The 12,706-nt window shown below is 34.8% G+C and overlaps 1 protein-coding gene across 1 annotated transcript in view; it reads left to right on the forward strand.

The window, feature by feature from the left end:
- Nucleotides 1-12,706, forward strand: part of LOC106870561 (serine/threonine-protein kinase 17B) — a 115,230-nt gene that overhangs the window by 99,226 nt on the left and 3,298 nt on the right. The window contains exons 3-4 of the mRNA XM_014916687.2: nt 10,134-10,346; nt 12,508-12,646. Coding sequence (XP_014772173.1) covers nt 10,134-10,346; nt 12,508-12,646 — 352 coding nt within the window. The remainder of the gene's footprint in view (nt 1-10,133; nt 10,347-12,507; nt 12,647-12,706) is intronic.

The raw sequence follows: 12,706 nt of genomic DNA on the forward strand, positions 1-12,706 counted from the left end.
TCTCTCTCTCTCTCTCTCTCTCTCTCTCTCTATATATATATATATATTCGTGTGTGTATTCAGGGTATGATGGGTAAATTGTTACCATTTTATATTTTTAATTTCACACATGCACATTGTTTTTTGTCAGCTACACAGTATAGTTGGGCACCATTTGTGAGCAAAACTGCACCATGTCACAATTCGCTCTGTCAGAAATTTGGAAACAATATGCTGTACTGCTTGGCATTCATGTCAGAAGCTCCAATTTGAACATTTTAGAGTGTTTGGGTGTCAATCTGAGGGCATGTTCCGAGAGTGATAAAAATCAAACATCCAGTCAACATCATGGCGTTTCAAGTGATCACTTATGATGGCGACGTTATGCCTTCTTCATCTTTCCACACAGCTTCAGACAGAAGTGTCTGAAGCTACGTCAAGTGTCTGGATGAGTTAGTGCCGCCCTGGGTCAAGAGGGTGACTGCTGGAAGACCCTGTGTCTGACAACAGGATTCTGCACCATGCCACACATGCAGGAGAATTCAATCATGGCTGTCAGACAATTTCTGCGACCACATCACCCCTAACATCTGGCCACCTAACTCCCCAGACTGCAACCCCCTTGATTATTATGTGTGGGGTTCAGTTGAGCAAGAGACCAAAAAAACTCTTTGTAACACCAAAGATGAACTGAAGACAAGGATTATGGCAGCATTCACCAACTTAACCCTTTCAATACTGTATTTATTTTGAGATGCTCTATGTTTCTTTCCATTACTTTAAATATAATAAAGAATTTAGTAAAATAACTTAGTTATCATTCAGCTAGTGTAAGGAACATAAATTGTGACTAAGGTTTGGTGGAAGATTTTAATTCAAAACTTATGGAAACAAGACATTTGTACTCAGAGCCGGGTTGGCAACGAAAGGGTTAAACAAGGAGACCATCCAGAAGAGTTGCAGGAGATTCTGATGTCGTCTGGAGGCCTTGGTTGAAGTCAATGGCGATTTTATTGAATAGATTTATTCTGTAGTACTTCAAGATATTTTTATGTAATTTTGGTAAATATATGTGTTAAAATGAGATGTCAGTGTTATTTTTATTTTTGCATAATTTAGACAACAGTTTATTCACTGCACCCTGTGTGTGTGTGTGTATATATATATATATATATATACTCTACAGGTATGAAGGGCAAAGGTAGTCAAAAGATAATGACAACAGTAAAGTCTCCAAGAAAAAGGATTAATGAGTGAAGTTGTAATATTACATATTTCAGAAAAAGAGAGAAAAACTAGCAACGACTTATTGTAGAGACAAAAAGCCTCCGTGACTGGTCAGTGAGTTAATATAGAAAACTTACTTAGGACATTAGATAACATGCTAGAGAATCCATAGCGAAAATATTTAAGCACTTAGAAATATATACAAGCATACACATCAGTTCATACATGTATATTATGAGATAATGCTTCTGGAAGGAAAGAACTAAAAACAGCCTCAGCAGGTTGACTTGTCTAGCTCTCATGTAGAGGTCACACTTGTTGGTTCATTCATACATATAAACATAAAGTAGTCAATAGGGTGTTATTTGAAGGAAAATTGGCTGCTACTTATCTTTCTTTCAGGTATCCCATGGAAGTACCCTTGTTGGCTGAGCGTGGTGTGATTTGAGTGAGAATTGGTTGCCCGTTTTTGTCAGTTGCAATGTTGATATCTTTCTGTTTTACTAGTTTCAAGCAAACCTATTGTTAAATGTTGTGACTAGTCCTTTTTTCTTATATGAGATACTGTATTGCATTGGCTCTCTCTCTCAATCTCTCTCTCTCTCATGCATACACAAGCCAATGGGATGTGGACTGAGGGATATTATCTGCTGTGTCTATTTGGTTTGACATGTGTAGGCTCTGTCATTGGTTCATATAAAACAGTCTGGTGTGATTTAAGGGTGATTTGGCTACTATTTGTGACATGTTGTGCTACCACATTGAGGTCTCCCTTATTTGGTTCATATATGTGAAAGGGATGAGTATTTTGCTAATTTTGCCTTGTTTACAAGTACAGTCATTGGTGGTGGGGATTTTAATAGAAGGAAATATTCTGCTCTCATTTAAAATGCTGATTTGCTTATATTGACATCTCTGTTTAATATAACGTACATAACTCTCTCTGGTAGTGAAAGAAAGTACTCTAAGATCTCTCCTGGAGCAACTTCCATTAGTGTGACACCATTTCTTAAGCTTTCAGGACATAAGTGTGCACAGGTTATTTTTGCTATTTGTGTTAATTGTATTAAAGGGCTTCTGTATTTGGAAGTAGAGTTTCTTATTTGGGTTTTGTTGATAACTCTGTATTTAGATATTTTTTTAATTTTGTAGTCTCTTAAATGGTATTATTGTTATTGTTTAGTCCCAAGTTACAACTAATGAAGCAACAATGGTTAAAAAGCCTTCCAGCTGTGACCATTTTTCTTGTATTTGAGATTACATTGCATTGACTACCAAACAAGAGTAACCAGTTTTGACATTATGGGGGTTAAAAAACCTTTCAGTTATTACCATTTTATTTCTATTAGAGATTACATTGCATTCACTAATAGAGCAACTAATTTTGACATTATGAGGGTTAAAAAGTCTGATATCTACGGATTCTTTGGAAAGGCTTCTTAATTTGCATCAAGAAGCTCCTAATGATATTAGTGGAAATCTGGCATTATTTAAGCCACTAGATTTTTATTTTATTTAGAAAGTAAAAGATCTCTCTTCCCCCTTCTCTCCCCACCCCTATGTGCATGTGTGTGCTTATATATATATATGTATATATATATATATGTGTGTGTGTGTATGTGTGTGTAGTAGTGGCCATAATATAAGGGTCAGTAAGAACAAGTGTATTGAAATTTTATTATAGAAGATTAACAAAACGTTGAGACTAGATATTTTACACATATTTAGATATATCTAGTATCTATCATTCGTGAAAATTTCAAGTGAATGGAATAAATATTTCTTAAGTTATGAGGAAATAAACAAATAATCTTTCAAACTGCAACAGCCAAAAGTTAAGGGTCACTTAGAAAAACAATGTAAAATGGAAAGAAACCTTTACTATTTATATTTTGTGAACATCCCTTTACTATCAGTGACCTAACATCTGTTACCACAGGACTGAATTATATGACTGTGGCATCTAGTTACTATTAGCATGCACACACACACACACACACACACACACACAACTATATGACCAGCTTCTTTCAGTTTCTGTTAGCAAATCTAATCACAAGGCTGTGGTCAACCCAGTGCTGTAGTAAAAAGACACTTGTTTGGGGTGCTGCACAGTGGGACTGAACCTGAAATCACATGGTTGTGAAGCAAACTTCTTAACCTCACAGGCATGCCCTGCACAAGCATACATTTGGTTAGTGTAGGTAATCACATGCTCTCTTTCAACCAATTTTATAAAGTGTGATGTTGCATTAATAACTTGCTCCCTTAATAGCCATTAACATTACCTTTCCTTGCAGATGAGTTTCATCTGGTTACACTTTTATGCACTTCGATACCTTTTTCAAACCTTATTGTGTCATTTTAGTTACAGACTGGTAGACCAGGTTAGCTACTCTTTATTTTCTCTCCCCACTCTATCTCTCTTTTTCTCAATTAATGCTCCATTGTTCATCTTAGCTTTGTTTTATTACCATCTCTATAGTTAAACAGTTGGGAGCTGAGTAGAATCTAAATAATGGTTTATTCACACAAAGATAAGCCAGTCAATACTGTTTATATTAATATATTTAGCCCAGCCCAAGTAAAGCTCAATAATCAGCTTTATCCACCACATTTTCCTGATACCTTGTTCTCTGTGACCTTTTGCTGCAATGGTCACACACACACACACACATGCACACACAAACATACAAGCACACACACATTTTTTCTCTTTCTCTTGTTTTTTCTCATTAATATACACACACTCATATATGCAGACACACACACTCATATATGCAGACGCACACATTCATATATGCAGACGCACACACTCATATACGCAGACACACACTCATATATGCAGACACACACACTCATATACGCAGACAAACACACTCATATACGCAGACACACACACTCATACGCAGACACACACACACACACACAGACACACACATACACACGTACGTACGCACACACACATGCACACTATCTATGCTTCCATCATTTTTGTAACATTGCAAAGCCTTGAATTATAATATGGAATGTAAATTAATATACTTCAAATGTCACTCATCATATAATCTAATTTTTTTTGTTATTAGATTTACTTTTGAATTTCAAGTCTCTGGAAAAAGAAGGCTGAAACTTCCTCTTTTAAGTTAACATTGGCTTATTGTCAGAACTGGAAATATTAACAAAAGCAACTGTTCATGGGTTTTTACTTCAAAGGATAATAATTTCATGTACAATTTGTGAATTTCACACTGTTGGTCATTATTTCCTTCTTTACATTCCCTATACTCAGTTACATTTGCCTTGAAAAGAACAGAGTCAACAAAGGGTCTATTATCTCTCTAGTGTTAATGTTACAATAAAATGTTCCTAATACAGTCTGTAATATAGCTAGCAATCAAATAGAGATAACATAGAATTGAGAGGATTCTTTAGTTGTGTGAGGACATAACATAATGGTACCATGATAAAATGTAGCCAGTACACTCTGTTTAGTAGTTGGTAATAAGAAGAGAATCCAATCCTAGAAACTGTGCTAAAATGGGAATTTCCAAACCATGCAAGTTCTTTTAATTTGGAGTTATTCTTAGATAATAAGAATTGAAGTACATGTCCAACCCATGCCTGCAAAGGAAATGGATGTAAAATGACATGATGAACTGATGGTGTCTCCATGTGTATCTTTTTCACATCTCCTTAGTAGTTGCCACATTCATGAGCATTATTATTCACTTTCCATGTTTACATGGGTCAGAGGTAATTCATTGAGGTAGATTTTTTGCAGCTGAATGCCCTTCTTATTACCAACTTGCACCTGTTTCAAAGTAAGGTAATAATTCCCTGCAACTGGTTGTTTTCATGGAAAATTGGAAATGGACACACCTGTATGTTGGTGAAGCTCACTTAGAACTATCTAACAATACTTGTAAACCATCAGACACGTGCATGTGCGTATGCACACACACTCACATGCATGATGAGCTTCTTTCAGTTTCTATCAATCCACAAAGTTAAAAACATTTGCCCAAGGTGCCATACAGTGGGACTGAACCTGAAGCCATGTGGTTAGGGAGTAAATTTCTTGCCAACACAACTATTCCTGCACAATCACACACACACACACACACACACACACATATACATACATAAATACATGCATGCACACATGTTCTTCTATCCTATTCTGTCTCATATTCATGTTGTACTTGGACCACACATCTCTTTCTTTATCTCTTTCTCTCTCCCACTTTCCAGATGGGCAAGCTATGTATTCACCTCTTCAGCAAGATACCAGCTTCTCTCTCTCTATCATAGTTTCTTATTTCTCCACTTTATACTCGACTCAGTTGAGGGGGTCTTCTCTTGCAGGTCCTTGGTGACCTCACCAATGCTGGTGCCACATAAAATGCACCCACTATACTGTTAAGTAGTTGGTATTAGTAAGAGTATCCAGCTGTAGAAACCTTACCAAAGCAGGACATAAAACTATACAGAGCTTTTAGTTCCTCTGTTCTTGTCAGGCCATCCAACTTATGCCAGCATGAAAAAGGGGACATTAAATGATGATGATGATGATGTGTGAAAATAACAAAACAGGGAATTGGAAATTTTTTGGTATTATTCACCATTTCATGTTTCATTTGCTAGTAGTAATTACAAAGTTTTTACCTTAACTAACTATATATGTGTGTCTGTGTTTGTCCTCCCCACCATTGCTTGACAACCAATGTTGGTGTGTTTACATCTCCGTAACTTAGTTCAGCAAAAGACCAATAGAATAAGTACTAGGCTTACAAAGAATAAGTCCTGGGGTCAATTTCTGTAACTAAAAAACCCTTGAAAGCAGTGCTCCAGCATGGCCACAGTCAAACGGCTGAAACAAAAGAAGAAAAGAATACCAGTTATTACAGAGTAAATTTCACATATAATATACTGTCTTTCATGTTAAGAAATTTCACTATAATATTTTAGGTGCCCTAATAATTAATATTATACAATTATATTATAGGGCACAGCAAGGTGGTTTAAGCAAACTGTTCAATCCCTATGGTTTTTGATAAAATAATATATGAACACTTTTACATTGAAAAGCATTCTGGTGCTTCATATAAAAAACATATGTAGTTATTTTTCTCTGAAAGTTTTTTGTGTATTTTTTTTTTTCACTAGGTTAGTCTATTTGTGTTTTTCTAAATTTTATTTGATAACTTTTAACTAGGATGTAAACATATGAAAGCACTTTTAGAGAATATCTTAACCATTGTAAAGAAGTTATCCTTGGTCACAAGTACTTTTACTATTGTTAATATATGGCAGTAAGACCTTCATCTGAGAGCTTTAAATTGGAATCTAGAAAGTAAATATGGAGAGGGAAGAAATGTTAATGAATTTTAAGCAGTTTTTAAATCTATTTTCATTCTGACATAAGTAAAATTACTTCACTAATTTGAAATGGGTTTTTTTTTTCTCTCTCTCTTAATCATGATGACAAATAAATAGCAATAATTGATCTTGTTCTTGCTGTTTTGTTGTTCAGCAATTACAACTTATTGACCACAGTCACTTAAATATGTTTTGACTTGAACTATGAACTTGTGACTTAAGATTATATTATGGTAGAAAAATACAGATGTCTGGATATAAATTGTTGGCAATATGAAGTCTGATGACCTAAGATAATAGCTACATACAATTTAGTGCTCAGGTCAACTTTCTCTTAACTTTAAATGCAGCTTAAAATGCTGGGATGTTATAGCTGCCTAAATGGTGACTGGTTATAGGTAATATATTGATCAAGCTGGTACTTGTATACTAGAATAAAAGTATAGACAAGTAAACAACTGGTATTGGGTCATATTATTCATACAACACATAGGGAGAAACATGCTTTAAGAAGTTTATATTACAAAATTTAAGAGCATGTTTGTAGGGGGGGGGGACACCTTGATCTAACACTTGATGAAGAGACTGACGTAAAGTTTTCAAATTTTATGCCAAGGGTAACTGTTGAAAAACTGTGGTTGAGACCTCTTTCTTTTGATAGATTACTGGTCTTTTCTGGGGTTTTTTTTAAAGACAAGTTTTGATCTTGGCACAGTAATCTACTAAAGTACTTATCAGTTGCACAGTACTGTTACTTTATTTACTGTAGCAAGCTTCGCCACTTGCAGTACCTACTTACAACTACATCAACTCAGCTTTTGAAAGCTAAGTGCTTTTTTTTAATACAGTACTGGTTGCAGGATACAACTCATTCACTCCATAGCTGGTTGTCCAGTACTTTGATGTTTGACCATCTATATTCTCTCTATATTTTTAATTGTAGAATGTTAATATAAAAATATTTTAATATTTATATTATTTACATACGGCAATGTTCCAAATAGTCATTCAACACTTACATGATATTTTTATAAATTATCTTTTAGCATTCCTATTGTATGTTTGTTTTTTTTTTTATTAATTTTATATGAAATAGTTATATAGCTCTACAATTGGAATGTCTCTAATCAGTCTTCTAAATTTATATACATTTATTAAATCTTTTATGTTAATGGTAATTGTTTCTAAAGTAAGCCTTGGATTTGCGTGAACAATAAGGGCTTATCATAACTGTCTCCTTTCATTTTTCTGTCTGAGGACTATGAAATGCATCTTTTAATTTAGACTCAATGCACTTACCTGAATGCTTTTGCTAACTCCTATATTTGCTAAATATCATGTCTCATGTATCTTTTATCTTCTTAAGTGTATGAATCCAGAATTGTATTCTCTAGTTTGGGTGTAACCCATATAACTGTGTCTCTAAAACTTTCAGCTATTTCATTCAGCAAGTTATATTTATTCTAAAATGTACAAAAACAAAATTGCTTCATATATTTTTGCAACAAAGCAAACTGCATTTACCCTTGAATGTGTTGTAAATATGGACCCCTTATTGTCTCCTGTTTAACTTCCATTCTTGTTTGACTTGATTAGATTTACATAATGAACCCTTACATCATGAACTTTTCATCTTATTGCTTGAAACATTTCATTTTCCCACTAGTAATCAGTTTTCTAAATTTACATACATTTATCAAATTATTTTTCTCTCCAGTTACTATGTATAGGAGTATCTGCCAGTGAAGGTTGATCATTCATATGCACAAATATATGCAGGCCTAGACTAGATTTTTGAGGAAGATCGGCAGTTACCCATGCATGCAAGTCTTCCATCTCTATGCCACTGATGTTTATTCCAGGGAAAGGCCACTGACAGTACGGTTTAGCATCAATGCTATTGCAGGCACTGCTATCAAGATGTAAAGAGCCAGAAGGAAAACCTCAAAGCATCTTGCATAACCTGCTGATAGTTTTGTTAATCAATAATTCTGAATTGGTACTTTTTTATCAACCTATAAGAATGAAAGGCAAAGTTGGCCTCGGTGGGATTTGAACTTATAGTGAGGAGAGTCAGAAGGCACTGTATCTAGCACTCTTACAACTCTGCCAATGTACCACTTTAGTCACTATGAGTTCTCTTTTTACTCACTACCCTTCCACATACAGCATTCCATTTCTTGCGAATGCTTCTTGTACTCGAGCTTCATCTGATCTGTATAGATTGAATTGCAGCTGAAGTATCATAGAAACGTATTTTACCCACTTCTAATGATTATAATTGCGCAGCAAGTTAAACTTGGGAAGGAAAATTGCAGAATAAAAATATTGTTCAATGCAGAATAATTTAGCTCAAAATAAAATGCAACTTTAGTTGAACTACACTTAATTTGCATACAAAAATAGCAAGGAATACAGTTACCATTATAATAATCTTTGTTGATGAGGTTTTCTAATAAAACCAAAACATGTCTGGAGTTGTCTGTGTACTCCTAAAGATCAGACTCACTCCTTGCTGCATTCCATATTAAACTGTATTTAATTAAAATGTTTTGGCTTACCAAAGTATGTTAGCATCTAATTTACTATTAATTTGCAAGCTATCATGTTTATGATTCAAGTTCTGTTCAATGTAACTTTATAAGCTGGATATAATTTACCATACTAAATTGTAGTTGACATTAGTCATATACCCACAAGTATCTAGTAGTTGTAAAGTTTCAGCTCTAAGAGTGTCCTCTGGTTGTGATTTAGGACCTACTTTCACTAACATTTTTCCTAAGATTAAAATGACATTACCTAGACATCTTTTTTTTGTTTTTTGTTTAAGCCTATGACAATACAAACTGCTTCAGTTTAAAAAAAAACAAAAAAAAAGCATCTACGTAAGAACTTGTTAGTTCATATTTTTATAACTACTTGTATAGACTAATATGCATACATTCACATATGTATATACAATACCCAATTACCGAGTAACAGGCTATCAGTTCATTCTTCAAGTACAACCCTTTCACATTAAGCCTGTGTGCCCAGATTCCTCTTTCTTGATTACTGATAACATGTAGCAATGCAAAATCGAAATTCAATATGAGCCAATGATTAGATCAAGCTGTAGAATAAATAGGTAAAAAATTCAGAGAGATTAGTGGTGATTTGCATTAGTACAAATTCTATTTATTGGTAAGGTGTAAAGTTTCTTTAAATTTGTATGTAATTGATAGAAGCATTTCTAGTGTTTTAGGCAATGTATTTTTTAGGGAATGCAAAGGGTTTTTTTTTAACACATGAATAAGAAAGAGAAAGCATAGACACAGTGAAGAATAACAGGAAATAGTTGAGAATTAGTTATGTATACATGGAAAGGAAATAGTTGAAAAAAAGAAAAAGATTAGAGATGAAACAAGAACAGGAGTAAAGAGAAAAGGGAGTTACAAGTGCTTTCTGTTGTTGGTTTTTAAAACTCATTGTTATTTTTGTAGTGATATCAGAAATAAACAATCATCGTCACAACATGTTTAAAAATCTTCAAATTTGTTTTTCAGAGGCAAATTTGCAGTTGTGAAAAGGTGTGTCAACCTACAGACAAATGAAGAAGTTGCTGCCAAGTTTATTCGCAAGAGGCGTCGAGGGAAAAACTGCCGGGATCAGATATTACGGGAGATTGTAATGTTAGAGTTGTCTCGACCCCATCATCGAGTTGTGGACCTCATAGAAGTGTTTGAAAGTCCAACAGAGATGATACTCATCACTGAATAGTAAGTATAAATACCATATTTAAGAAAGATTTGATTTAAAAAAAAATTACCTAGTGACAAGTCCAGTGGGGTGTTAAGAATTTCTTAGGATCTCTAATTACAAGTTAGAAGCGTTTCATATAAATATACTGAAGAATTATTTAATCTTCTCTACTTAGAATACACTGAATAAATATATTAGTTTAAGATTTTGGCACAAGGCCAGGAATTCCTGGGGAGGGGGTAAGTTGATTTCAACTCCTGTACTCAAGTGGTATTTATTTTATCGACCCCAAAAAAATGAAAAGCAAAGTCCACACCTGCAGCATTTGAACATAAAATCTGAAGAAATGCCACGAAACATTTTGTCCAATGCAGTAACAATTATGTCAGCTTCGTCGTCGTTGGCACTCCGTCGCTTACGACGTCAAGGTTTACAGTTGATCCGGTCAAAAGAACAGCCTGCTCGTGAAATTAACGTGCAAGTGACTGAGCACTCCACAGACATGTGTACCCTGAACGTAGTTCTCAGGGATATTCAGCGTGACACAGTGTGACAAGGCTGACCCTTTGAATTACAGGCACAACAGAAACAGGAAGTAAGAGTGAGAGAAAGTTGTGGTGGAAGAGTACAGCAGGGTTTGCCACCATCTCCTGCCGGAGCCACGTGGAGCTTTAGGTGTTTTCGCTCAATAAACACTCACAACGCCTGGTCTGGGAATCGAAACCGCGATCCTATGACCACGAGTCCGCTGCCCTAACCACTGGGACATTGCGCCTCCACTATGTCAGCTTCAGACAGTATAAATATAAGCAGGTATTCTTAGTTTACCATTTTATGGAATGGGTTCTTTCTTATTCTTTTGTTTTTACTGAATACACAACAACATATGAAGTAATGTGCACAACATGCACATGCACATACCTGAAGATATTTGTCCAGAAAATGGGTTATCTCATGTCATGTAGAAAATGTTTGATGTTGGATATAATCTAGTGCTATCAAATCAGAAGTTCAGATTTTTTATTTACTGTATAAGACAGCTCTAAGTTTTACACAAAAACTTCAAGGTTTTAAACGTTAGTTTTTACAGCAGAATATAAGAGTTCATTTTATAGACACAGGTGTGACTCTGTGATAAGAAGTTTTGCTTCCTAACCACATGGCCTTAGGTTCAATCCCACAGCATGGCACCTTAGACAAGTATCTTCTGCTATAGCTCCAGACCGACTAAAGCCTTGTGAGTGAATTTGGTTGTTGGAAACTGAAAGATGCCTGTCATGTATATGTATATATGTGTGCATGTGTGTTACAGTTTCCTTGCCATGATTTCATGTGATAGTTATAAAATGTCACAATCATGCAAGCAATGCCTTTCATTTCTGTGAAAACATGTTGTTATGGGGAATATTACTCTACATGAGAACAAGTGAGGGTTGTTGATAAGAAGGGCATCCAGCTGTAGGAAACATGCTTCAACAAAGTCCATCTAAACCCATGCAGGTATGGGATGGAGGCACATGGATTAGTGGTTAAAGTGTTGGAGTCATGATCACAAGATTGTGGTTTTAATTCCTGGATTGGGCGACACATTGTGTTCTTGAGCAAAACACATTGCTCCAGTCCACCCAGCTGGCACAAATTGGTAATCCTGCAATGGCCCGGCATCCCATCCAGGTGGAAAATATATATGTCATGAAAGCTGGGAAACCGACCCTTATGGGTTGGCATGACTAGTTAAGGAAAGGAAACAGGCATGTATGGAAAAGTAGACATTAAACAATGATGATGATAATCTTCATCGTTGTATTTGTTTATCTCTTTCGCTACACTTGACTTGAATCAAAATAGTATCAATAATATTATGTATGTATTAGTAATTGAAATAGGATGAAGTTTTTACAACTGATTGCGTTTCTTTATTTGTTTCACAAGAAGAGACAAAAGAATTGGTATTCATTTATGGAATATAAACTAAAACTGTAACAGCTTCTTTAAAGAGATGTTTAAACTAAACTTAAAATATTTGATAAATATTTATTTATTTCATTTCTCACTTTCTTTGAATACTTCTTGTATAGAAGTAGACAGATAAAGAAGTAAAGAAATGTTCAGAAAACTATGCAGTTTTTATTTATTTCCAGGCATTTTTCCAATTGTTTTTTCTCCTGTCATTTACAGTTGTTCGGGTGGAGAATTATTCCATGAATGTGTTATAGAAGAATCTTTCAAAGAAAGTGATGTGGTGCGATTATTAGGTGAAATTCTTGAAGGTGTCTTATTCCTACACCGTAAAAATATTCTGCACCTTGATCTCAAGGTAGGTTTTGCTTAGTTACCTTTTTTTTTAAAAAAAAAAAAGTCTTTTATTTTGAATTTT

Source organism: Octopus bimaculoides, chromosome 1, assembly GCF_001194135.2.
Source record: "Octopus bimaculoides isolate UCB-OBI-ISO-001 chromosome 1, ASM119413v2, whole genome shotgun sequence".
Lineage (NCBI taxonomy): Eukaryota > Metazoa > Mollusca > Cephalopoda > Octopoda > Octopodidae > Octopus > Octopus bimaculoides.